The sequence below is a fragment of the Syngnathus scovelli genome, chromosome 10, assembly GCF_024217435.2.
Source record: "Syngnathus scovelli strain Florida chromosome 10, RoL_Ssco_1.2, whole genome shotgun sequence".
Taxonomy (NCBI): domain Eukaryota; kingdom Metazoa; phylum Chordata; class Actinopteri; order Syngnathiformes; family Syngnathidae; genus Syngnathus; species Syngnathus scovelli.
In genome coordinates this window covers 4,504,992-4,532,822 of record NC_090856.1, presented here as the reverse complement: position 1 = coordinate 4,532,822, position 27,831 = coordinate 4,504,992, and the positions used below count along the sequence as shown (strand labels likewise).

The 27,831-nt window shown below is 44.1% G+C and overlaps 1 protein-coding gene across 2 annotated transcripts; it reads left to right on the top strand.

The window, feature by feature from the left end:
• The first annotated feature begins 153 nt into the window (after positions 1–153).
• Positions 154–27,714, top strand: sbno2b (strawberry notch homolog 2b). 2 transcript variants are annotated; one of them, XM_049726794.1, is made up of 32 exons: positions 154–321; positions 6,685–6,909; positions 6,980–7,071; positions 8,883–9,012; positions 15,403–15,600; positions 15,704–15,790; positions 16,417–16,522; positions 16,601–16,761; positions 16,837–16,970; positions 17,324–17,414; positions 17,502–17,645; positions 17,764–17,881; positions 18,168–18,273; positions 18,437–18,590; positions 18,660–18,836; positions 19,082–19,179; positions 19,369–19,451; positions 19,526–19,711; positions 19,784–19,905; positions 19,988–20,119; positions 20,246–20,381; positions 20,973–21,085; positions 21,875–21,946; positions 22,049–22,157; positions 22,232–22,303; positions 22,383–22,526; positions 22,604–22,698; positions 22,786–22,878; positions 22,942–23,073; positions 23,156–23,232; positions 23,386–23,576; positions 23,685–27,714. In XM_049726794.1, exons 2-32 carry the CDS (start codon positions 6,802–6,804, stop codon positions 24,770–24,772), a joined length of 4,749 nt encoding a protein of 1,582 aa, XP_049582751.1. In that variant the 5' UTR covers positions 154–321; positions 6,685–6,801; the 3' UTR covers positions 24,773–27,714. The 2 variants fall into 2 exon arrangements, with proteins under 2 accessions (XP_049582751.1, XP_049582745.1); XM_049726788.2 differs by lacking the exons at positions 154–321; positions 6,685–6,909; positions 6,980–7,071; positions 8,883–9,012 and adding an exon at positions 10,914–11,273.
• The last annotated feature ends 117 nt before the right edge of the window (positions 27,715–27,831 follow it).

Below are 27,831 nucleotides of genomic sequence, written 5' to 3'. Positions count from 1 at the left end.
TTATTTTAAAATATTTTGTATCAATTGTATGTAGTTTACATTTTTACAGTATGAATGAATGAATGTATGAATGAATTATTTGTACTTTATTTGACTTTTCCCCTCCCGGGCTGTTCCCAGTTTTGGCATCTTGACGTCACTGGCGGAAATATTTTTTCGCTATTCAAAATGGCACCCTCTCAATCAGGAAGTAGAGAAAACAAGTAGCGGCGAATAAGTTGGATAAAATTGCCCATTTTCGTCGATTTGACGTCGGCCGCGGCTCGACATCTCCCCGCGTGTTCGGAGGTCGGACTGGGACGAAGCAAAGACGACGAAGCGGTGAGTGGAATGCGAGAATATTCGTGAAAGCGCTGGCGACACATCGAAAGCTTTGCTATCAAGATGCGTTCTCGGCAGCATGTTATTGACATCAAGTTACGCCGGCTGGTTTATGGTTGGCCTGCTTTTAGACGAATATGTTGTCTTTTGAAACATAGATGTATCACATGTCACGATACGTAGTCATATCGGTGTTATTACAATGATGAATTGACATTCTTCGCGTTACTAGTCAGCCGACTGGGAGCTGTCGCGGTGTAATACGCTAGCTCCGCTTACTACGTAGGAACAGGAACGCATAACCCTGATTAGCTAAATAAATGCTATTTTTAGCACAATCATTTCTCTAGCGACTAATAATACCAAAATAAAAAGAAGAATAAATACATAACAATTCAAATTTTGTACATAATTAAGACTATAATCGTCGTTTTACTGCGTTAATCCTCGCAATACACAAAACTAAGCTATGCTAACTAAGCTAGTCATTATCGCTGGTACGGCTTGTGGTATTCGTATTTAAAACACGCCATTCGACATTTTAAAGTCTCTAGTGTGTTAATCGTGAGCAAACATAAGCGATGAGACGCGTAGTTGTGAGTATTAGAGTATATTTTGGTGGCTGGTTTTGTCGTAGGGCAAGCTAGCAGCGGTGATAAAGTGACACTGTAATGTATAGCTCGAGATGCCTTTCCTTTGTGTGTGTGGAAACAGATGTGGCTCACTTCTCACAGTTGTCTTCATTTTCTCTTCACTACGACAACGATAGAGGGAAAGTGACTTTGACGGACTTGCAGTACATTTAGAAAAGCTTTCCGTCAGTTTACTAAGATATGGTGCTTTTCGAGTTGACCTCAAACATAGTTGGAGTCGTGAAATAAGTGGAGTACAGTTAACCCCTCGCTTTTCGCTGCTTTAGTAAACAAGCCCGAAGGCGAATGGGGGGAAATCCGCGAATAATTGAAGCATCCCTTACATAATGGACAATATAATATTCATGTTGGAAATATTAATAGTTTCGCTGTTGTTGTTTTTTTGTTTGATTGTTTTTTCTATCAACTGCGGCATTGTCCCAGTCGTGTGAAAGAAATTGCATCTTCATGCGTCATGGAGTCGTGACCTTGTTGTCCCTGTGTTGGTTGATTAAAAAAAAAAAAGCCTTGACAGACAAAAATGATAGGCGGTTTTTCAACAAGAACTTTCTGCGAAATAATAAATATGGATACCGATACCACGTACTGGTATCAGACAAACACCGTCACGATATCCAGCCCTAAACAGCATCCATTTCAACCCTCTTAAATGCACATTAAGATGCGATTTCTGTACGTATATGTTCATACAGTAAGGCTTATATTAATTTTATAGAGTCGGTGCCATATTAGCGTGTTGCTACTAGAAGTGAAACAATTCTAGCCGCTAATGTTAATGGTTGATTCTTCAGTCTGTGCAGCTTCATTATATTTTGGGGTATTCTCCTTCTTAAGGCTGTTCTTTTCCGAGGTGTTTATAAATAAAAAATCCAGATAAAATTAAATAATTAAAATTTTTAAGTGCTATCCGGCGCACAAACATAATTCTAAGGAAACACGTCTGTTTGTTCTGGATCTCACAATCTGTATTGGGCTGATGTAGAAGAACAAAGATTCATAGTTCATGTTAGCCCATGCCCCCCTTTTGCCTTGTGTGATTCAGGCTTCATTCTCCTCCCCACGTCAGCCGATTGTTAGCAGTGATAAATCTCATTGATGGCCTGTGGCTTGATAGAGGGAGGGTGAAACAAATGTGGAGCGTTATAAAACAGCAGTTGGAAAGGGAGCCTTTCTTTCCAGGAAACTCACAAGCAAGCAAGCAAATCATGGATTTCTTTTTAATTCAAAGTGGTCTATGTGATGGCCTTGTAGAATTTCCTGATTAGCGTTCACTGAGTATAATACAGGCCTTCCTGGGAACAAAAGTGTCCAGATCCTTCTGTGAAAGAAAACAATGAGTCATCCATAAAGCAAAGAATAGATTAATATTACATCTACATCGGTGGACGAGTGAACAGTGTGTCCTTCTAAGCCATTGATGAGAATTTTGCATGCCTAAGTAACACACGGACAGACAGACATCTGTCAAAAGCACTTATGATGATGTCTTACCCTGGAGAATCTTCACCCTACCCCCTCACTCCTGCTGTTAGTTCCTCCGGTGACACAAAACAGAATAATGACATTCTTTTGGGCTAATTAGTCCTGTCTGCGTTTGTACTGTGTCAAATTTGGATGACAGGATGCGACTCAGCACAAATTTACATCCCGCGTTGATGCTTCGTATATAAACAAACGCTGCAAGGAGACAAGTAAAGAAGCAGCGTGGCATGGCCGCCATCCAGTCAGCAGATCTCAATATGGTTTGTAGATACCTGCCTGCCCCGCTACATTTAAAGAGTCTTTCGAAAACATAATTGCAGTGCTCATATTGTACTGCTAGACACGCATTCCATAGCAGGGGATTAACGCTTTTGCTATGCTAATAGCGCTAAGAAGGAGGTCCTGGAAAAAAACACACACGGCTGAAAGGTGTGAATAGAAGGTGGGGGAGCCACCCAACCTTCAATCAACGCCAAAGCCCGTGAGGGTGTTAGTGTCACACGGGATGAGAGGCAACAACCAGCGCTACACGCCTGAATCAACTCCAGGGGAACGGCTGGGATAAAAATAGCCTAATAATAGCTCAGCAGGCTCCGTAGAGACAAATGGCTGGAGGTGGAGATATGAAGTAAGACTCTGATGAGACTTGAGGGGTCCTGCAATGACAAAATATCCGAAAGTAAACTGCGTTCATAAGTTCACGTGTTGCAGGCTAAGGGAAATAAATGCAAAATGCAATGACTCAAGTGAAAAAATGTAGGCCAGAGAATCTCCGCATACTCGTGCTGGCTTTTGACTCGTGTTAACACTTGACTAGCCTACATTTTCACGCTGTTTACATTTCAACCTACCAAAGACAACTGGCTTCACGTGTGCATTTTACAAGCGTGAAGTTGAGAACCTCACATTTCCCAATCATAACATTTGACACAAAAGCCTTCTATTAACTTTATAGGCAATGAATTATGTTTTCAATTGTCAAATGTGCTGCGAAGAACATCAAGCACTGGTGGTTATATTCCAGTTTTCCACAAAAGGTCACATTTTGTATTGTCAAAGCGTCATGTTGTTGCTAAACCTGTAAACGGACACATAACCACAACGAGCCCGGCCTGTGTTGAACTTCTGGGCGTAACAAAAAGAGAGCTAAGTGGCCGTTAATTGGATCCATCGCCCTTCTGATCCAGCCGGTCTTTCATCTACATGTTGTGTGTCGCCATTGATCCCCTGCAAAGCATTATTTGCTTATCTCCTTCACCCTCCGTGTCTCTATTGACCCAACGGCTTCTTGGTTCACCTGCTCCTCAGTTTTATTTACCACGAGAGGTGAATTAAGAACCCCGTTAAAGGCTCTGAATCACTGCAATTTCTCACTCCTTCCCGTGAGTTTGCGGGTACGGCGGTATCCATCACCCAACCCCCGGCAGAAGAGCCACTTTCCGTAATTGACGACAATCGAACAGGGGGGATCGCGAGACATGCCCGCGCTCAATTATTCATTACGCACCGTGTGATGTGCTCATTCGGGGCCGCTACCGAACAGAAGAGTTTTTGACCCAAACTGCGACTGCTGTTCCGATTAATCGGTCATGCACGTGTTTGGCTCGGAGGCAAATAGATGCCTAAGGTGCGGATGAATAATGTAGACTGTTTTTGCACGACTAGTGTTTTCCTGGGAAGTCACTGGTTCCTTTTATGAATATTTCATCACAGCGGCTAATGAATCGGGCGGGGCGGGCCCATCATAACCAGCTAACGGCCCTCTCGATGGCGCGCAGGAAGACAGCTGGGGCCCTGATAAATTCTAACCTGATTACCGCCGATGCTGACGGACATGCAGATTAGTGAAGAATGGCCTGCGTGTTTAGGAGTAAATACTTTATGTCAGTCGAGGGTCATTTTTGTCATCATCGCTTTCTCAAGTTCTCTATGGATCACACAAGAACCAGAGGCTCAGTGTTCATGCAGCTGAATCCGTGGTTGTGTGATTTGCGGCTTTGAACATTGAAGAACTCTGGCTCTTAATTTATCAGGAAATGACATGGAGCTTCAGGGAGCATTTCTTGTGGTTCTAATGTTAGCTTGGCTATCAGTTAAGTTAAGTAATAATGTACTTTTTAATTACACACATACAGTGCTTCCTCGTGAGTATTCAGCGTGATTTGGCAGCGTAAGGAAGTCACACTTGCCTGGATGATCTCCATGACGCTCGCTCGGACCACCGGCGCACAACCGCATTTCCTCACCAAGCACACGTCGGGTGCTATAAAGCCAACAGCATGCGTCGTGTGTTTTTGAAGTGGCATCAGCGACTTCTGCATTTCTCTCAAACGCGGCTGTGATTCATCTCGGCAATGCGTTTGCTTTGTACGACAGTTTCGAAAAGATTTTTACAGTGGAGTTCGTTTAAACTCGTGTCCCTGAACGCAGCTTAGATTTAGGCCACCCAGAGAGAGATGGGTGAGGGTGGGGGGAGACTCCGGAGAGGGTTGTACAGAAGAACTGTGGTTATAAACAGATTTGAAAGATAACGCTTGGAAGTGGTTTCCGTCGTTTTGTTTAAAAATAACAACACGGGGGTCTAAAATGAAGTGCTTGCTCGTTTTGGGGTGAATACTTCTTGTGTCCTCAATGGTTGCGTTTTGGTTATTAATGTTTTATTTGTGTTGGTTTATCCCGTCTGGCTCCAGCGCCCATCCTCCTACTGATTACACTCCACACCACCTCCCTCTTCCTCTCTGCATGAGAGCATTTGGAGCTTTATAGGATGAGAATATCTTGGAGCAGTCTTAAAACAATCAGTATTGATTATCTGGAGTGTGGTGAGCATATGGAAAGACGATCATGGCGTAGATTTTACCACCACTTTTGTTTACATCGCAGCAAGTCAAGTTGAAACAGAAGAGCCAGTATTTCAACTGCTTTATACACAGTCCCCAGAGAAATCGGGCTTTTTGCATCACAAAGTGACCTCGTTTGCAGATTTTTCCACCAATTAGGGCAGAAAAAAAAGACTTTTTTTACTGGCAGTTTGCACAAAGGCACAACGAGGATGTGTAATTAACAACCATTCATTTTGTAAAGGAAGCTCACTGTAGCTCAAATGCTAAAATCCGACAGCCTCACCGAAAAAAAAATATTGTTGAAAAAATATCTATATAACACACATACACTTAATTTTGGTTGCTCAGGTATGTTACCTTTTTTGGCCGATTCGAAGCAACATCAGCCTGAAAGTAAAATGGCCTCCTTGTGTGCACAGTGAACATATTGGGTCTCGCTCATACGCAAACACACACACACACGCACCAAGACACACAAAGGCCCTCTTATTCCGACCCTCGTGAACTCTATTAGGCTTTATCACCCTAGCTTTGTCCCCAGCGAACAACACCCTGGCGTATGGCCCGGCAAAGCGGGGGCACACTGTTGCGAGAGCAAAGTAAGCTAGCGAGATCGGGGGAGGGCTTGATTAGGGTGACGGCGAGGGAGTGACACAAAATTTGTAGAGTATAACGAAATTGGATTGATTTAGCTGTCAAAGCCATTTGTGGCATGTTATTGCTGAGGGTCATGAAAAGAAGTCTGTTATGCTTTAGGCTGTTTCAAGAGGCGACAATTAACATACTCGAGAAGACTGCTTTGACTTATGGCACCCTTAAGGACAGAATTATTCAAAAGCTGCATGATCGCTATTTGAGTTGGTGTATTTTAGTTGTTGAGCTTTCGTTTTCTTTGTAGCTATCTATAGTGTCTATCCAGTCTAGATGAGTCACCAGCCAATATTGCATTCTCACGCATATTTATTTACACATACTAAGCATTGAGGAGCTTTACAAGATAAAGGTAAGAGGCTAAACCAGGTAAAGCTCGGTTATGCTTAGTTGAATTTCTGTCAAGATTATTTTGCCTTCCATAATGTTTTCTGTGGTTTGTTATTTTTGTAATTTGAGGTGATCACAAAAAAATAACATTGAAATCACTGTTGTGCTTGAATGGCTCTATCTACAAAAACGTCATTTTCTCTGCTTTTTTGTCAGACACCAGTGTTTTTGATGAAACCAACTCATGTTCTGCTTATTACGAAAGAAAGGAAAAAAGATAGAATCACACTTTTTCTGACGAAAGAAGACTGTCTAGTGCTCGTACTGTCACAGAAGACAATATTCTGTGGATCTAACATGTCTGGAAATACAATATCAGGAACCTGCTTTTGTCCTTTTTACAGGTCATGGAGAGTGTTTTTCCGTGAGAGAGGTACAATCTGGGACAGCGCCAGCAGCAGGGTTGGCAGTTTGGGCCATAGTAGAGGTCATCTCGCGGTCATGTGTGCAACTCCAGTCTGATGCCCACCCTCCCCTCAGCGCTGGCCATGGACGGGGAGAACTACCTGCATCCAGAAGGCCCTCAGCTGGACACCAGCTTGTTCGTTGTAACCCCCTCAAACATGGAGGTAAGCGTCTTCCTTTATTTTCGCCTCTTCATTTCCTCTTGTTTCTGCATGTGAACTTTGTGTTTTTTAGAGTTCTCTCTTTGGCTCCCCTGGCTCCTGGAGGTCCTTCTCTCAGCAGGCCGGAGGATACAGCGTGCACTGCCCTATGCAATCCGGAAACCAGTAAGTTGCTTTTCTTTTTTTTTTTTGCACCCCACAATGGAAAAAAAAAAATCCTTTTTACTGTGCTCTGGCCTTTAATATGATTGTATTTTTTCAAATATGCCGACAAGTATATGCAAGCTGTTTGCTAGACCTTGGACAGCGCTGACCTAAATCAATCTGAATATCGTGTGAATGTTGTTGTTGCCGTGGCAACCGCTGTCACCCCTTCCCCCCAAGTGAAACATGATTTCATTTCACACATAGATCTTGTATATATAGTGAGTGAGTTGTTTGTGTTTACCACAAGCACAGTAAAAAAAAAAAAATGTTCTTTTCACTTTTTGATCAGCAACCGCCAACCATTCAGATTTATTTCACTTTCAGATGCATAAATCAACATTAATATCATAACGTCTGAGATTATCCCCCCATTTTCGTCAATCCAGGTATAGCCAAAAGGCCAGAGGGAGGCGTCCAGGTTTTGCTTAAGACCGCCTTTAATCTAACAGTGTCTTTCGACTTTATGACCTCATAGCTGAATTAGAGGTTACTGTCAAAGGCTGTATGTAGCGTGAGCACGAGAGACCCTGTGTACGTCGGGCTCCCTCCATGCGCATCGCGACTCTGCTGAGAATGTGGAAGTCTTGTCTGGACAGGTGATTTGAAAGTAAGCCATACGCTGGAAGGCAAGGAAAGATATTTTTATTTATATGGCGCATTTAAAAGCATTTCAAAATAACAACTCCAGAACAAAAAATAAATAAATGACATCACCAAAAATGAGAAGTTCATCTTTTTAAGATTTCTTTTTCTTTGTGGTTCCAAACGTGAACTTTTTGTCCAGTTGTTTTTAGACCAAACAAGTGTTTGTAACAGCCGGGCGGGACTCGGCCAAGGTATGCTGGATACTCTTTGTGAACTTGTTGACACCGCCTGGAGACAGACTCTATGGATGATAGCATGTTGATAATGTGCCGGTTTTATATTTCATAATCGTGCTGACTGAAAGGAAGAGATTGGTCACACTTGCATAATATCAGACAACACTGTCGCTGTAGACGTTCCGTTCCGTTCCGTGAATGTGTTCCAGCAACCCAACCAGTTTAGCATGTCTGGCCAATTTAACGTGTGATAAAGTTTGTTTACGCATCATAAACTAAAATGTGAGGATCAAGTAAAATGTTTCAAGGGGATCTCTAATTTGGGAAAATGATTCCATTTATTTAATTGCATTAATTGCTTGAAAGGACAATTTGTGCGTTGCTTGATGTTGCAATGCAACATTTTTAGTCGGCACCGACATTTTTCACACTCAGTGGCCACCGGCACGATATTTGACGGATTTTTTTTTATTATTCTTATCTCCTACTGTTTGGGTGTGTTGAAGCAACGAGCGATCTCTGACCTGTGCTTGAGGACACTGAAACAAATCCTGCAAATAGCTTTGGCAGAGCTTACTTAGTCCTACCGAGCTCTGGCATGTGATTGGTGGATACACAAAGTGGGGGTGCACTTCAGCCGTTCTACCTGAACAAAGGTTTGCTTTTGGTTTCTTGGGTGTGTGCGTTGTTCACCTTTTACAAAGCACGCAGACTTGTAATGATATAATGAGCCTCTCTCACGCATCGAAGTGGAATTCTTTTCAGTTTGTGGCCGGTTCACAAGAGAATGACGATATAAGTGAAACCTCAACCGTTGACTTCCGAGTTGTTCTTATTTCTAAAGACATTTTCACAGAGGAAGTAATGTCATGTGAATCATTCTGTTCCCAGAGATATTTTTTTATTTTTCTCTCCGAAAAATGAAACTCTTTCTCTCCACCTCTCCAGGCAATACCACTTGAACAGCAGCAGCGCTCCCGCCGCCACTACACCGGATGTGCACCTTGACATGTACTCTGCGTTCTCAGACATGGATTTCCCTTGCCTCAGCCGGCCCAGAAATGGCGATTTCTCCCAGGTTGGTGAACGGCAAAATGTCACTCTGGCTTATCAGCGGGAGGAATCTCGCCCTTTCATCTCATTTCCCTCCCGCGGGTGAATTCATTCACCTTTTCTAATGTACCGTAGAGACGTCTGATTAAAAGCCTTGTGTTGTCTAGACAACCGCAGTGCATGTCACAATGTCATTTGACATTCTGAAACTCAAGTTCAAGCTCAGAGTTGCGTCCATGAATTGTTTAAAAATTCAAAACATTCCGCCCTCCCGCTTTCAAAAAACGGGAGCTCAATCATGGTTGACATTTAATTCCATATCTACTGATAAACATCAGTAGACCACTGTCTAATGTGATCTCATTTATGGACAGAGTGGCGGCGGTCAGCTTGACAAGCTTTGATCGATACGCTGCCCTTGCACGATGGTGCCGTGCGGCATTTTCATGTGCAACAGAATTTCTTGTACTTCCTTGGCACCAATTTTCATTTTACTATTAGCCCTGGGTGGGATTGCGCCATCTTGTGGGCTGGCAGTGATGGTGACAAGGCATTACAATTTGTAAATGGTAAACCCCAAGCAAGCATGTGGGCGTTCACGTCAGTGTAAAGCGGACAAATTAATTCATAAAATATTTCCTGTACAACCAAGATCTTTATTATCGTTAACATGATCATTTAAAGTTCACGGCTGGTAATCGAGGTACCACCCACACGCAAACATATGTTTGATGTGTGTCAAGATAAGTCCGTTATGTGGAAGTGGCAAGTTTTGGGCCTGATATTGGTTGTGTTTATCTTTTTTTTTTTTTTCTGTGCTCATGATTCATAGTTAAGGCTCTCTGGTGCCATTTTGCTTACTACAGGCACACACACACTCATCGGGCAGAGTATTCCCACTTATATGATGACACCATGGACAGGCGCCACTCTGTCTATGAGAGTCTTTTCTCCATTTCACTCGCACAAAGATGGATATTACAGTATATTATCCTGACGTGATATCATGGATTCCTGGAAGCTGGGGGTGCAAATGGACCCATTTGTCTCACCAGCAATGGGATTGATGGACGTTTTTTTTGTAATGTTTGGAGACAAGCCTGAAGGTGTTTTGGATCTGCTTGTGTAATTATTTTGATTCTTGCCATGCTGGCCTTGAATTCGATTAAATGGAACTTCCTCAGGATAAAAAAAAAAGTGTGCAGGTTAAATATAGAGAAAAATGTTTTGATCAACAGGATATATCAAATTTACCTCACCTTTTCAACCTGGTATTGAACGAGTTAAACTACAAACCAGTTTTTCCCGTTAGGACAAATATACAAATAAACGTGTATAACTGCAGGTATTGTGTAAGGGAACATTTTAATATGCTCAACTGTTGGAGCAGATTGAAAAGAGGTCAATTATATTGTTTTGGATAATTGTATAATAGGGGGAATTATATGACCATCTGCTATCAGTAAAATACATTTTATATCAAAATAATTGCATTGCTCATATTTTACTGAGCAGCTTTTTCTGTCAAAAAGTTATTTTTGGGGGATTATCACACTTTGGCTTGATAATATTTTGAAGATCTGTTGGTAAGGTCTCACTAGTGAGCCTTAACGGGAAAAACAAGCGTATGTATTTAGAACAGCAAGCGGGCAGCGCATTAGTTTTCTAAATATAATAATCGTTCAAAAGAAAAAAAAGATGGCAATTAAATATAGCAGTAACCGGTGGCGTGAGAGGAGTGGCCGGGTTCAGAGCGCAATTCTGTTTACACTACAAATGCGGTTGAGTTACACCATGTACAGTAAAATGGGTCTGACTGCCGGTAACTGTAGTCACTTACCAACAAAAGCATCATTTCCTGAAAGCTCCTCCTCCTCTCCTCCCTCCCTCCCTCACCCCTCCTTTCCTCCACTCTCTCGCTCTCTCTCAGGCCACCTCTTTGAGGAACTATTAGTGCATAACCACCATGACTTATCACTTAGCGGCCTTGTTTTAGACCTGGGTGCTGCTCGGCTCATTCACAAGAGCGTCGCCTCCAGAGAAGGCAGATGTGTTGCGTTCAACCAGAGAGGAGCCGTGAAAGGGCTGAGTGGGTCCTACTGGCTGGAAGGGAAACCTCATGGATCTTGTAGTCAGGGTTTCAAGGTGAAGCAGGAGTGTGTCTTGAGTTTGTGTGCCTATCCCCCCCCCCGCCCCCCCCCTCCCCTTCAAGCAAAGTCTGGACCCATGTCGCTCATGCAGTTCTGGACTAAATTGTATTCACAGCTGGGACGGCCACTCCCCAAGGTACGATTATTTGCTTTGCCTTGAATTACTCTTAAGCGGAGTTTTCCGATTTGTGGGTTAGAACCCAAAATGAGTTTAGCGTGAGTGTTTTATCGGTAAAAGGCATTAATGGATCTTGAGTTGATCTGAGTTTGTGTGGCGACCAGAGTAGAGTTGCCCAAAATCAGCTGCGATGGGTTCCGGCTCACCTTTAAAAAAAAATGATTTGTTGATCTTTTGATTCGGCTTTTGGATTCATGACTTCTTGAGAATAATTGTCAATTTTGGCTATGTGAAGCCCTTTGAGACTGTTTGTGATTTAGGGCTATACAAATAAACTTGACTTGACTTGACTTCTTTGTTCATAATGGCACAAGAGACCTGAACATTTGAGATTCCATGAGGAACATTGTGGGCTGCTTTAATGTCTTCCGAATAGATAAGCACTTCAGAACTTAATTGTAACACGCTTGTTATCGAATCCAGTTTGAGCGTTGACTCAAGACTGACCCCCACATGTAGCCCAACGCTCCACTCATGACAAATGGCTCCTTCTGTCCCGCATTCTATTCCCGGAAAAGCCAGAACCCGATATGTCATTCAAAGTCGCCTGTTTGGTTCCCTTCTGCAATGTCAGCATTTTTGTCCTCGTATCATTAAATAACCCGGACTTTGGCTTTGAGTAATATCCGTAGTACTTCATGCGAGTTTGTTAGGAGGAAAATTAATAGGAAGCTAGGGACAGTCAGCTTCCTGGTTGTCTGGTTAAACATCAACCGTGACCTTTGACATGCCGCTTACTGGAAATGAATAAGTAGCAAGGGATGAGTAGTGCACCACTGGCACGTGTCATTGACGAGAATGGTAGCTTTTGTATACTTTATAAACTGAGTGGTCACAAAATCTTTCGAATTATTATTTACTAATCACAACAGCGCCTCGTTCAGCACCAGCGTCTGAGCAATTTTGGCTCTCCTGTCATGTGACCCCTAAGGTTTTTACACCTCAGTGATACTTTATTATTGATTTCCTTATTGTCAGGACACGTGGCGCCTTTTCCACACGAGATTAAAACTGAAAATAATGAAGACATGATGGCCTCCAGATGTACCCCATGAACTCACACAGACGCTATGGGGCAAATTGTGTTGACTGCTTGGACAAGGTCAACAGCTGAGCACAAAATATGGCTTGTTTCACTCTTCCCGAGCGCTCGGGTATGGTGATGTCATCACCCGCAGTTTGTCCGCTTCACTCACACACCGTTTAGATATTGACACGCAGGGTCGGTGCTTACACTGCAAACAACAGCGACATCGTTCTCACCGACGCTTCAAGTATTTGCTCCTCTACTGGCTTAGGAATCTGGCTGAAAGCCAAATCCAAAATCAACAAAGCCCAAAGGTGAGGTTTGGGGGGGATGGCAAGACTTTGGAATGGTGACGTTTTGAGTCTTGGAAAAGCAAGCGAGCGAGTGTGTAGGCGGGGGAAGCCCTGAACGTGGCTCGTCTTGTATGCGTTTTGAAATTCACCGCATTGTGGCCAGTGAACAAATACCAGAGTTGTTGCCAACTTGCATTTTCATCATAGCAGAAGTAAATCTAAAATCTAGCTGGCAGGAACGCAAATCTAATTTACCCGTGGTGCCTCAACAAACGTATCTTTTGAATCTCCAAACACCAACCAATCTTCCGGTCCTCCCTCATCTCAACTTGTGTCATCTTGTTTTTGTTCAATTTAGATCCCTGCTTTGTTTACCCTGCATCACTTCGGGAAAGACCGGATATTTTTATTTTTTATACAGAACTCAGCAAAGGTGAAATATGTACACAAGGGTGTGCTTGCTTCGGCTCGCATTCTTGTTGGACAGTGACAAATTGCTTTCAACGCAACCGTAAAAAAAAGAAGGGCGTGTCGGGTGTCGGATTTTACTCTTGGCGTTCCCTTACACACGGGTGTCATTCCTACGATATTACACAGACAGACCTTTGGTGAAAAAATGGCGGGGCAGCATTGGGAGTTTAAAAACTACCTCTCATGTCTCTCATACTGTCGTGTTGACATTTATCTAATCATCTTTTTGTTAATCCGGAAATATTTCACCTTTACTGCGTGAAATAAAAGCCAGTGTCTTCTGTTATGGCTACTTTGCAGAATCCCCGTGTGAAAAAAAAAAAATTCTGGCTGCAGACATATGTTTAGTTTTATGTTTATATGTCGACTTCCTTGTACGGTCGTGCTGGAATTTATCTTCATGTGATAAGCTGTGACTTTGCTGTTTTTATATGGAGAGCAGCTGCAAAGCTTCATGACAGCCACACATTATTACATTTTTATGTCGCAGTGTGTCTGTCACGTTTGCTTTGTTATTATTATTATTTTTCCATGAAGCACTGTGTCAGATTGCTTCTTAGCAGTATACGCCTCCCTCCTATCATTCATCCCAAGGCGCATGAGTGCTGTAATTTATCGCCTCTGCGTGCAGGACAGCATCTTGCTTGTCACATTAAGTTCATTTGATCAAAAGATTGCCCAAGCGGCGCTGTAGGGGGAAAAAAAGACGTGTGACTGCGTTGGGAAACTGGGGCAAAAGTAAAAAGATGTGAAAGAGTACTTTTGTTGAACAGCACATGGGTGGAGAAATAAAAAAAAAAAGCATGAGACTTCGCATGCCCTTCTGTGAATATGTTCATCATCTCCTGGAAGCCATTTTGGAAAGAGACACTTTGAAAAACATTCATGGTGTGTGGCTTGTGTTTTTTTTTTTTTTTGTTAGTGAAATTTGGATTTAGAAGAGAGGGAGGCAGGATTAGCGGTTGCATGGATGCGTTGGCTGTGTGCTGGCAAAGCAGCCAGATTAGCATCAGTGCAGTTGGAATTCAAGTCTTATCTCTGTGCGGCAGGGCCCGGTTTTAGGAATAGTAGATGAACCAGCTCTGAGTACACGTCTGCCGCGGGACAAGTAACACTGCTGCCTCTGTTCCACTCTGCTTGACAACTCGATTAGCATAGCGCTGAGCTCGGAGGTGTCTCGCTTAGCACCGGCCCGACGCGCTTCGCTCAAACCCACATTTTGGGGGAAATGCAAGATGAATTTCAAATGAGATTCAACTTTGTAGATTGTTGTACTGCATATTTGGAAGTCAAACTGTATTTTGTGTGCAACCATTTATCAGCCCATGACTTTGAGAGAAAACCCCCTTCCAGTAAATCCGGCAGAGGTAAACAAAAGCCTTTTTTGCCGCTGTTTGGAGAGAAAAAAAACACACATCCTGTTTTCCTCGATTAAAAATGACAATATGCTGCTTATCTGTGTGTTTCCACCATGGTGCCTCTGCAAAAGGGAAGGGTGCGTCCTTTGTTTCTGGCCTTCTTTACTCATCTGTCGCAGCCAGAACTAGCTCAGGGTGTGAAAAAGAATAATAAAGACTCACAACAGATGAGAGGGGCGCTACAAAGTTACACGTACCTCCCCCGCCCAGTCCTCCCCCTAAACATTCACCCACCATCCCACTTTTAAGGCAGCCAATCAGAGACCGAATCCAGAAAGCCTGTTTTTCATGTCTGATCTTGCCCGCGAGAAGTGACTGTACTCAAAAAGAGTCCAAGCTTGCTTCCACGCGACCCTCCGCAAGTCAGAGCACAAAAATAACACCCAGGCCTCATTCCCACACCATGCGGTCATGTTTATACCCACAGCCCCCCAGCATCTTGTCCTCTTTCGCCGGTCAGACATGTTTGGCGGAACTGTGGCGTAATGTGCGGTGATAATTAGCCTGGCATATTGTTTAAAAGGAGTCACGATGATATCCTGAGGCTTCCTGGACTGTGGAGACCACCCTTGTAATCGCAATGAAAAGTAGGACACGAGTTTACTGCAAGCGTAACCTTTTAAGAAGCTGCATGAAAGAAAGATCTCGAATTAACTAGGCGGGCAATGGTTTATTATTTCTGTAAAAGCTGTAATATAGTAAATTAAATTAGGGGAAAACTGCGGTTTACAGCACATGACACCCAAAGTCAAATTATGACAGATGCATTTTCGTATAAAGAAAAATAATAATTCATGCGAGAGTAATTTTACTAACGACAATTAACCCTCATCCCTGATATCAAGGTGGAACTCAATGCTCCTCTTCTCCACCCACAGGATCTGTCCTGCATCGATGACCTCTCCACCAATTCCCTGTTCTCCTCTCCGGCCGACTCACTGTCCGAATATGCCGACGCCCAGTCCTTCATTAGCACCGATCACCTGGACACGGTGCCCACGCTCTGGGACATCAACACGAGTACCACCACCACCAACAACGGCGCCGCCACTACACCAGCACAGAACCAGCTGGAGGTCAGTACACACACACACACAATGTGTGCTTCTTTTTTTTCTTTCCCCCCTTTTCATCTGTTTCCCCCATCCATTTGTGCTTATTGAATGTTTTTGTTGACAGCTTAAAGGCTCCAGCAGGTTTCAGGGCTTGGCCAGTTTGGATGATATAACCGCTATAATCAGCGTGCCACCTTTAGGAGGATTTCAGGTAGCCGCATCAATTTGAGTAACTCGCTCTGTCTCTCTCTCTTTGTGCCACCTCCATGAGTGGTTTGCTCTCAAATGTGCACCCATGCAGATTAAGTATCGGTTGTAGCATAAGTGGTTGGACTTGAGCTCGAAATTGCCACAGATGCTCATTCGTTGTGATTTGTAGCATTCTGTATTATCACGGATGATGTAAGCGTTGCATCCTATTTGCAACGACGCCGAGACAACAAAGCAGTATTGAGGCCACGTTAGAAAAGAAAAATCAAAATTTATTCTCTTAATCTACTTTGTCCTTGTTACTTTGTTTTTCTGTGTGATGTATACATTTTTTTTTTCATCGTGTCCCTATTACCTTCCCTACCTACCTTCTTACAAAACAAATACTGCATCTTCCGTCATCTGTTTCTTTTTTAAATAGAGTTTAACTGCCAACATTTTGATTGTCCGAGATGTTTATACTTCCTGCTCTTAACTCCGCTTAACTCTTATTTTCATTGTCATTTGTGTTCCTTAATTGTACTGCCTGGCTACTAACACCTTTTGCTAACATCACCTAGGCGGAATTCAGAGCTCCACACGAGCGGCGCTTATGGCTCCATTAAATGTTGTCTTTGGTATTGCCAGACTCAGAGAGCCCAATCACCCCCAGAGGAAGAGGAGGAAGCAGAGGAAGAGGATTCAGAGGAACTGGGCCATGTCGACACGTATGCTGAGTACAGACCTTCCAAATGTAGGTCACTAGCTACCATGGCAAAATGTGGCCCCGTTCAGACAACTTCATTTCATTTTTCCCCTTTCTCCTCGTCAGCCACGATCGGAATTTCCCATCCCGACATAGTGGTGGAGACCAACACTCTGTCCAGCGTCCCTCCTCCGGACATCACATACACTCTATCTATACCCGAGCCGACCATTAACAACGGCCTGCTGTCCGCCCTGCAGCTAGAAGCCATCATCTACGCATGTCAGGTAACACAGAGGCATCTCCCGCCAGTCATTCCCTTTCACGGCAATGAGTTGACCCGGTCTCTCTCGTTTGCACAGCAACACGAGGTCATCCTACAGAACAACCAACGGGCAGGCTTCCTGATTGGAGATGGCGCCGGCGTGGGAAAGGGACGTACTGTTGCCGGAATCATCCTGGAAAACTACCTTAAGGGAAGAAAAAAATCACTATGGTGAGTTAGCACTTCCTGGACTCGATAGGTTTTTGGACAAAATTTGTCTTCAGCGGAAGAAATCAAGGACTGTCTCAATTTGTCATGTCAATTTGTATTTTTCCGAGGCTACAGTTTGCTTGCAGCGAATTCTCAAAAATGAGCAGTGACTCAGTAATCTTAATTGTAGCCTGTGCGTGCAGCGCGGGCTCGACAGGATGTGAACTCACCACTCAGCCAACCCCAGATTTCAGTCGACCGCCGTAAAATTCATGCGCACGGACGGCCGACATCACCTGATTTGCATGCGCTTCTACTCCGTTCTGTCCAGCTGCGTACGGCGAATGACTAATCCTACTGTTCTCTGCCCGCAGGTTCAGCATATCCAATGACCTGAAATTTGATGCAGAGCGAGATCTCAAAGACATAGATGCACCGACTATTCCCGTGCATGCCTTAAACAAAGTGAGTGCAGGTGTTGACCAAGAAGGCCGTGCTTTCTAAGCGCTCATGCGAAACGGAGCAAAGTCACACTGTGTGACTGTGTTGCAGATTAAGTATGGAGACACAGCTACCTCAGAAGGAGTCCTCTTTGCGACCTACTCTGCGCTGATTGGCGAGAGCCAGGCGGGTGGGCAGCACCGCACGCGGATTAAACAGATCCTGGACTGGTGCAAGCCGGATTTTGACGGAGTTGTATCCTTTCATTTTCCCCAATAACGCACACATTCCTCCTCCACTTCCAGTGTGCTTTGAACACACACACACAGAGTTCTGTGTTGTTTGCCCTTGACCTGAATTCTCCTCCTCACAGATTATTTTTGATGAATGCCACAAAGCCAAGAATGCTACGTCAACAAAGATGGGCAAGGCGGTGCTTGATCTGCAGAACAAGCTGCCACGGGCCAGAGTGGTGTATGCCAGTGCCACAGGTACAGAAACTGGATTGGCCAAACAGTGGAACTGTAACGTCTGAGTGTTTGTCGTTTCAAAACAAATGTTGCCATAACTGAAGTGGAGAGCGTGGTGTCCTAGTGGTTAGTACGTGTGTGTCGCAGGTATGAGGTTTGCGGTTGGAATGCTTACGTGGTATCGAAATGAACATTCATGGTAGTAATATTGGAAATTAAAACATTTTCCTGAAAATGTGACCCCTTCTCAGACTTTTGAATTGGGATGATGCCTGAGGTACAACTCAACACCCTTTTTGTCGCCTAGGTGCCTCTGAGCCAAAGAACATGATCTACATGAGCCGCCTGGGTATCTGGGGTGAGGGCACGCCTTTCAGGGCCTTTGACGACTTCCTGCACGCCATCGAGAAAAGGTTTGTGGTGTTTAATGTTTTCAAATGACTCATAAATCATGCGGGTTTCCTGTTCTTGTAAAATAACATCTATTTCCTCATATCGTAGCCAAGGCGGGGATTTTTTTATTCAGTCAATCGTGCCCAGTCAATTTGTTGAGATATATTTGCTATGTGTAAACAGAGGCGTGGGCGCCATGGAGATTGTTGCCATGGATATGAAAGTGAGCGGGATGTACATAGCCAGGCAGTTGAGCTTCTCAGGGGTGTCTTTCCGCATTGAAGAGATCGGACTGGACAGCGACTTTAAGCTGGTCTACAATAAAGCCGCCAAATTGGTGAGCGTCGCAATCCAACATCGAAGAACGCATTTGCTTTTTAACTTAACGCTGTTTCTTTTTTTTTAGTGGGCAGAAGCACTGCAGGTCTTCATGCGCGCCGCCGACGAGCTGGGCCTGGTCAGCAGGAAGTCCCTGTGGGGCCAGTTCTGGTCGTCTCACCAGCGCTTTTTCAAATACCTCTGTATAGCTGCCAAGGTCCGCTGCCTGGTGGAGTTGGCCAAGAAAGAGCTGGAGGCAGGAAAGGTCAGCACAAATCACCGGAACGCCGAGTCAGCAAGTTTGCGCTCTGTGTGGAAATAACCAGACGGAAATTCAGACAGGGGAGAAATTGCACATAATGGTGCTGGTCATAACAAAAAAAAAAAAAAATCTCATTTTTGTCTGCATAATTCTCTCATTTTGGCTTCTTTACACATTCCAAAAACATTCATGTCAGGTTCTTCTAGATGAAACATTTGCTCATACCTCTTTGTTACTCTCCAACACAGTGCATCGTCATTGGCCTGCAATCTACCGGGGAGTCGCGCACCAGAGAGGTTCTGGACGAGAATGATGGTCACCTTGACCGATTTGTCTCCGCCGCAGAGTGAGCGAGCTCATAAGCTTTGGAATTTATCCACGTTTTTGTCTGTGTTTGAGATTCACCAACTTCACACCCCCTTGGGCAAATTTAGTATATTAAAGCACACACGGAATTTTCATCTACCTGCCAGTACCTCACAAACACGTAATGAATCTTGGTTAGCCTCTAACAGCTTCACTGTCTTGCCTTCAGGGGAGTATTCCAGTCTCTTGTTACCAAACATTTCCCTTCTGAGAAGCAGAGGAGAGAGAAGGCACCGGGGAACAAGAGAAAACGTAAGCCCACATTTGTCTACTGTTGTATCCGTTTAGTCTCTGGACATGATCTTAACTGCTCATGTCATCTTCAGGCAAGCCTCGAGCTCGCCATCCCAAGGTACCCAAGCACACGGTGGACAGCGTCGGCGTCATAAGCATCAACAGCGACGACAGCAGCACCGACTCTGACGGCATGGACACGGATTCCAACTCGTCTCCGGACTCGCTGCTGGACAACGATGATGTCATTTTTGTCAACCACACGAGCTGCCACACTGGTGTGTGGATTTTGTTTTGTTCTTTTTGCTGTTGTTGATATGGTCTGACATTCCTCTCATGTGGATTTCCAGTCAGGATAGAGGAGATGAAGCAGGGTCTCCTCAATAAGATTTCACAACTGGGAAAAGAACTACCTCTCAACACCCTGGACGAGCTTATTGATAAGTTTGGAGGGCCTGATAAAGTCTCTGAGGTGCGAGCCGCCTGAAGCATGCAACAACTTTACAATTAATTAGCATGTTTAAATTATTATTTTTTTAATCATTGTCAAACAGATGACCGGGCGTAAGGGTCGTGTGGTGCGACGTCCTGAAGGTATCGTCCGTTACGAGTCACGCGCTGAGCAGGGCCTCACCATTGACCACATCAACATCAAGGAGAAAGACCGCTTCATGAGTGGAGAGAAGGTCAGTTTCATTTGTGCTTATTATTGGAATTTTAGCTTCTGTGGGTACTGCTGTTTTGGTTAGCAAATGGACTCAGCAATTTTTTTTCCTTCACGTAATGCAATTCAAGTCTTTCTCTCACCCTAGCTGGTGGCCATCATCTCCGAAGCAGCCAGCTCTGGAATTTCCCTGCAGGCGGACAAGAGGATCAAAAACCAACGGCGGCGAGTCCACATGACATTGGAGCTACCTTGGAGCGCAGACAGGGCCATTCAGCAGTTTGGTGAGTCCAAGTTTGGATCAGTTGTGGGCACAACTGGGCTTCTGCTGCATCAGGCGGTTTGCATTTGTGTTGGCTAAAACAATTCAAGATAAATGCTTTTATTCATCTCACGCAGTGGGACTGTTCATTTTTCAGTGGACTGTTTATTATGGACACTAAGTTGTATTCAATTATTCAGACAGAAGAACTGCCTGCTCGGTCCATCGTGCATAATTGTATGTCGTAGAGTCTCTAATGGATTTATTGTTTGCAGCCATTGTGCTAACAGCTCAATTAATTATTTCCATTAGCAGTGCTTGTCTGGCTTTGAGCATAAATGACTGTGTGCGCATGTATATTACGTACATATGCATGATGAGCCTTGTGTTGAAAACCTGGCGCCAGAAAACATCAATAAAGCAGATGGTCTTGGTTTAAAACAGGGATGGGGACCATATGGCTTTTGACCATGCAGTTCTAAAAACAAGTAAAACCTTGGAAGAACTGCCATTAAAAGCCCACAAATGATCAGAAGTTACATAATATGTTAAAATAATCAGAATAATAATACATTTAGAAAAGTGCGGACACTAAAATAATTTTATTTTTCAGGCCGTACCCATCGGTCCAATCAAGTGACAGCTCCGGAGTACATCTTCCTCATCTCGGAACTTGCCGGCGAGAGACGTTTCGCCTCCATTGTTGCAAAGAGACTGGAAAGCCTGGTAAATAAACCGCCCGTGTGTACGTTTGTAACATTATGCGCAACAATTTGGATATGAAATTGGATCGCTCTGGGTTCAAATCAGGCGTTTAACAAATGCGAAGGTCAGATTTTAATCGGACTTTCTGGATAAATGACACTTTCCATGAGGCACTTGAGCGACGAGCCATTTATTTCCAGAGTGACACAGAAAAAGACACAAAGGGGGTGGGCTGGCGGGGATGTCCATTCCAGGAAGCCACAGCTGTGTTTGCCAAGCGTGTTCGGTAAATCCGCCGGTCATATCCCACGTTCCCTGTGCTCAGCTTATGAAATGTTTACTCACACACTTGAAGTGTGCAACCAACCACCTTTGCGCCCTTGGCAACTCCAGATCAGCAGCGAAAAGATCCATCCAGTTTTCTCAACCATCTTTCACAACCGTCACCTCCTGCACAGTAGAAATTAAAGCGAGATGGGAAAAGCACATTAGAGATCTTCAATATGATGAACATTATTAAAACAAAAGAAAAATGCTCCCTGGCCGTATAGCGACTTAAAACAACAATTTCCAGCCACTATCATAACACTCATAAATGTCACAAGATGTAAACCACAAACTAATATGACCCAATAAAAATAGATTTCCGGTAATTCTGTTCAATAAAAGTTCTGACCTCACTTCTAACTGCAGCCTGGGATCATCTTGTGCTGTTCTTGTACTCCTGCATCACGTTGGTCTTCCTGTAATTTGGTTGATGATGCTAATGCTTGCAAAAAAAAAAAAATAATAACGTTATCCTCTTTGCAGGGCGCGTTAACACACGGAGACAGACGGGCGACTGAAACCAGAGACTTAAGCAAGTACAACTTTGAGAACAAGGTGGGTGCCTCAAGTTGGATCTTCTTTTAGGTGCAGATTTAAATTTTATTTGTCATGACTGCAATGTCAACACAACAATCAATTTGTGCTCCTTCTTTGCAGTATGGTACCAAGGCTCTGGATAAAATCACCAAAGCAATCTTGGGCCACATAGAGAACAAGGTGCCCGTGCCTAAAGATTACCCCGGAGGTGACGCCATGTTCTTCAGAGGTAGGTACTCAGTACTCGTCAACATTCAAGAGTGCTCAAAGCTCAACGAGTTGAATATTTTTTTTTTACGCCAGATATGAAACATGGAATGATGGATGTGGGCATCTTCTGCCGGGAGTCTCGCTTTGGCATCAATACAGAGAAAGGTCAGTGGTGTGCAATTGCTCAAGGAGGTCATTGGTTTGGCAACTTTTAGATTGATTTGTTTTTACATTTGAATTCCAGATTGCAGCGTTACCAAATTCCTAAACCGAATCTTGGGGCTGGAGGTCCACAAGCAGAACCATCTCTTCCAGTATTTCACAGACAATTTTGATTACCTAATAGAAAAAGACAAGAAAGAGGGCAAATATGACATGGGCATCTTAGGTATGCATTTTAGGTTCATTGTTGAAAAAAAAAAAGAGCCTTATTCTCATTTTGGTTGTCTTTTGGGTGGCCAACAGATTTGGCTCCAGGTAACGATGAAATTTATGAGGAGAAGCAGGAAATCTTTATGACAGTGGGGAACCCTCAGGATGGCCAGGTGGTTCTTTACCAGGTAGGACCAAGCGGATTTGTTATTCTTCATCTGAGCCGAGCTGGTGTTTCCTGGAGGTGACAAGTCTTCTTCTTTGTGCCTCCACAGATCAGTGTGGACAGAGGTATGCCTTGGGATGAAGCCAGCAACAGGTTTCTCAGTCTCACTGGTGCAGACGAGGGCTTCTACATGTCCCGGAAGGTGAGTCTGCAGATCGTAAAAGAAGTTGGCCAGAAAAATTGACCCCTCCTTGTTGGTTTCCAGCCTCGAGGTAACCAGCTTTGCGTGTTGCTCGCCGAGCAAGGGAGAGGCAAGAACTTTATTGTTTACAAGCCCAACATCGGCAAGCAGACTCATCCTGAAAGCCTTGAAAACCTGCAGCAACGCTATCGGAAGGTGCGTTTGATTTTTATGTTTTTTATCTACACGGGAACAACAAGATGATCATGACACAATATGGTTGGCTTGTCTTCTTCAGGTGACTCCAGAGGAGGCCAAGGACTGCTGGGAAAGCCGGTTCAGTTTCTCCTTGAAAAAGTGTAGCCATGCTAACTGGTAACTAGGAACACACACACACACACTTTGTTGCACTCTCACCCGATTTGTAAACAACAATGCGTGGAAGTCGTGCAAGCTGCTGTTTGGCGTTTCAAATTCAAAGGTCAGAGCGAGCAGCTTGACACTTGCGTGTACGTGGCCTCTCCGCAGGAACGGCAAATGCAAGAAAGTGGAGGAAGGCCAGGAGTGCTTCCAGGGTATGCGTCTGCGCCAGTACCACATGCTGTGCGGCGCTCTGCTGCGCGTTTGGAAGCGCGTGTCCGACGTGGTGTCCGACATCACCAACTCCAACATCCTGCAGATTGTTCGCCTCAAGACCAAGCAGCACAACAAGCAAGTTGGTGAGTGCGAGTTACAAGATAGTCAGTGTCCAAGAGCGTGGTTGGATTAGCTGCCGAGCTCTCGTTAACCCAAACGAGCTTGAATTAACCAAACCCTCACTGTCCCAGGCATCAAGATCCCAGAGAACTGCGTGGCCCGGGTGCGGGAAGAGCTTATGCTAATGGACGAGGAGGTAAAGCGGAGGCGTAAGGAGCGTGAGAAGCAAGCCATGGAGCAGCGTCTGGCTGAGGAGCGCATGCGCAAGATGGAGCAGGACAACAAGCACCTGCTGGCAAATCTGTTCAGCCAGAAAGCCATGCCCACACAGTCACTGGCCCATTCGCTGGTTCACGGTCAGCTCCTCAAGCAGAAACTGAACCCGCTGCAGAAGACGCAAGTGGCGGGCATGTCTCAGCTGCAGAGGATGCAGGCTGTCTTGCAACAGCAGCAGCAGCAACAGCAGCAGCACCCACAGGGTCAACCTCTGCTGTCTTTACCCCCAAACCCCCAAGTGACTCCGAGCGGCTGGGCCGGCAAATCGGCCGCCTCTAAGCAGGCGGCGGCGCCGCGCAACCCGGTCGTCCACGGCGCCAACTTCTCCCAGTTTTACCGTCATTCCTTCTTACCCTCCTTCCCGCAGCCCCTTCATATCCATCAGGGCATGTCTTCCCAAAAGGGCCAGGAGGAGGTGCTGGACCTAACCATCAGCTCACCGTCGCCCTCTCCGGACAGCACCGAGGCCGGGCTGGGTCTGACGGGTCCGGCGGCGCCGTTCACCGACGACTTTAACTTGCAGTCGCTCATCTCGCAGATGGCTACTCAGCTTCCGCCGGCGCCGCCTCCTCCTCCTCCGCCTCTGAACCACAACCACCTGAGAAACAACCACCAGGACTTGCTGGACCTTTTCGACTTGCCCCTCTCGCCGCCGATGCCCACGCAGAAAGCCAGCCCTTCGTCCTCCGCCTCGTCCAGCTCCTCGTCCACATCCTCCCTCGTCCAAAGCTCGCTTTTTTCCAACCCCCCGTCCTCGTGCTCTTCCTCGCAATTCCCCCCACCTCGCTTCCCCAACTTTCTCCTCCCCCAGTCGGACTCGCTCCCCCTGCCCAACGGCCACTGCAGCTCGGGCGCTCTGGACGTGCGCGAGGCTCTGAACAGCATGCTCCAGGCGGCGGGGCCCGACCGCAAGTCCGTCATTCACTACCGCCAGCAAGACTGACGCTTTAACGTCCCCTTTCGGTTTTTGTGTGTGTAAGCAGATTTTTAGCACGCATTCCTCCGCTGCTGTCCGGGGACCTTCCAGTCAACATCACTGCCTGTCCTGCTCACAGTCTTCTCTCAAACCACCTCTAGCCAGCGCCTGCTCCCAATTTGGGATTCCCGCACCCCCAAACGTGCGTCGTCCTCCACGGCAGCTGAAACGCAAACTTGACTTTAGGGAACTCTTCTGGAGCTGTCGAAACAAAACAAAAGTCCTTTAACTGATTTGACGCTGGAATCTTTTTTTTTTTTGTTATTATTGCTTTATTCGAGCGAGGCGTGAGGTGGCAACAAACTGGAAGATAACAAGAGGAAGAAATCAAAGCTGACAAAACCGTGAAATGCCTCCTTTTGATCCGTTTGCTCTCCCCCAAACGACACGACGCGCTCCCTTTCTTTCCTTTTGTTTGTTTATTCGTGTTTGAGGAAAGAGGAGAGGGAAAGCAGCAGTCTGCAAACAGTGCCTTTCTGAGAATCTATAAATGCAGTCTTTAAAAACAAAAACAAAAAAATCCATGTAGCCTAATGTATAGATTTGTATTTTAATTTAAATATGGTATATTTGTATTTAACCTTTTTCGTCCCTTCGTGTTACACTATGCTGGTGGCGGGTTCCAAGGGGAGGCCTCCGTGAAGCCTCAACTCTGTGTGCGTGTATTTGTGTGTGTGTGTCTGCGTGTGTGTGGCTTGCAACAACACCAACAAGCATAGTGAGCAGAAGGTATCCCAAAAAAAAATCACTTTTTTTTTTTTTTTTTTTTTTTTTTTAAATTGACGACACAGAGATTTGACTCCAGGTATGATTTGATTTTAAATTTCTCAGGAAAGTCTCAAGTGCTTTTGGTCTTGTTGTACAATTCCATTTGTACACGTGTGTTAGTGTCAGTCAGTTTGGGTCATTAAGTATTCAGAAATGTGTTTTTGGCTATCTCAAAAGAAAAAACATTCGATTGGAAATGAAAGCTAAAATCTTCCTGTTTCCGAATGCAGACTTGCCACACATAATTTGTTCTTGCATTGCAAATTATTGTCGTTCGTGTCTGGACAGTTGCCGCCTCTATGCTGTTTATAGAGCGAGGCTTAATAATAAAAAAAAAAGGCTTGATGTCAAAAAACTGATCAGAATTTTCAAAAAGTCAATTTTCTGACATTAACCAGCCGTTTAAGTCAGACTTGACCCTGACTTTGCCACCTCTCATATTTGTCAGTGCTACAATTGTGGCTATTCCTGATTTATTCAATGTTTCTTCATTCTAACCCACAAACATGATTCTTCAATCTATACAAAAGCCATGAAATGAGACCATCGTCCAAATCCTCACGTCTTTTCCTTGTAACCCGGCGTGTGTTTGAGCGGTGTCACGCTCGGCGACTTTTGTCGTCGATGTCTGCTGGTGCGCCGCGCTCGGCCGAAAGCAATAAAAACAGGAAAGTAAAAAGTTTGGCGTGAACACAGCAGACCACGAATTGTTTACTCTCACCGGGCGTGCAAATCCCCCTCGCTGACGTTTGGTTACATACCACCTTTATATTGTAGGTGTGATAAGAATATTGTTATTTATATTTAAGGGATTTTTAGCTGTGTTCTTCTGCTTGTTAAGAGTCAAAACGTTTGGTCAGGGAAGATCAAGTCTATTCAAATCTGCCACCAAATATGTTTGCACTGTCTTGCGTCTCCATTAATTTCTGCTTCATGGGCTTGGTTGTTGTTGGTTTTTCCCAGAGAGATACCAAAGTGTTTTGTTGCCCTAAAGTTACCATTCAACAATCTCAGGAAGAAATAAATAAAAAAAAGGTTGGTGGACGGGCGAGGGTTACATAAGAAGAAATAAAAAAGAACTGCCACCATAACAGTGCTGAAACCAACGTGTTTGTACTTGTATGTACTGTTTGCTCTTATTGGTGTTTTGTTTCAGGGCTGGGGGAACTTTCTGCTATCTTATTTATCTTTTTAAAGTATGTTTTAAATTTCTGAAAACGTATGAGACGATGACAGGATTTGGGCCGTGGGAAAATGCGCCGGGAGAAATTAGATTTCCCATCCCGCTGTTGTTTTGTGATTGGACATGTTTATGCCTTCTTAGGGCAGCGCATCATCGTTTTCTGTTTGGTTAGTTTTTTCAAAAATTTTAACAGTTCATCATTTGTCACATCTTTTTTTTTTCGTTTTAAATAGCATTCGAATGACTTTTTCCAAATATTCCAAAGCAGACACATTCCGTAAAGCTTTTTAGCAAGGGTTTCTCACTAACTATGCTGAAATCTACTGTACCAAATGTAATTTAAAAAAAGGATATAAACGACATGAATTGGCTAATTAAAAACAAATAAATAGACCACAGCGTTTACTCAACCCCAAAAACTGCATCTGGACCTATTCTGAGCACCCCGTTTTTGTATGGGTTTATTTTCCTATTGTCACCTTGCGCTAAGAAAGGCATCATCAAGTGACTGTCCCCCTTTGTCCAGCTTTGGCGTGTTGTTTTTCTTCTGGTCTTTGTTTGATGGATTTGTATACTGTAACCATCCATGTTTCTCCACTTTTTGCATATTCTATAAATCACTCAAAATAATTTATTGCTAACAACAACAAAATAACACAAAAACATGCTACTGATTGTATGTATTTTTAAACAAATTCTATTTTTTCTGTATAAAAAAAACAAGAGAAAAAAGAGAAACTGTGTTCAGCACTTTTATTCTGGGTTTTTGCTTTTGTTTTCTATATATTTATAATTTAGATCCAAATGTATATATTGTAAAAAATTGTGCCTTTTGACTAATTCTTTTCAAAAACAAAATGACAACAAAAAAGTGGTTTTCTACTCATTAAAGGAAGGACTATATGAAATAGCAATCTTTGTAAACAAATAAAAACTTGAAGATTGCTGAAACTCAAAAGTGTCTTCTGTTCATCTGCATGAAAACACAACTGATGTAATAAATTAAAAAATGATTACGTAATTTAATAAGAGGCCATAAATCTGCATATAATTGCCTTCATAGCTAACCAATTCC

Coding starts and splice junctions, on each gene's coding strand:
- sbno2b (XM_049726794.1), top strand. CDS start 6,802: ATGCCCACCCTCCCCTCAGCGCTGGCCATGGACGGGGAGAACTACCTG. Junction 21,086..21,874: donor CAAAGAGACTGGAAAGCCTG/GTAAATAAACCG, acceptor TCCTCTTTGCAG/GGCGCGTTAACACACGGAGA. Junction 22,304..22,382: donor TGGCATCAATACAGAGAAAG/GTCAGTGGTGTG, acceptor TTTGAATTCCAG/ATTGCAGCGTTACCAAATTC.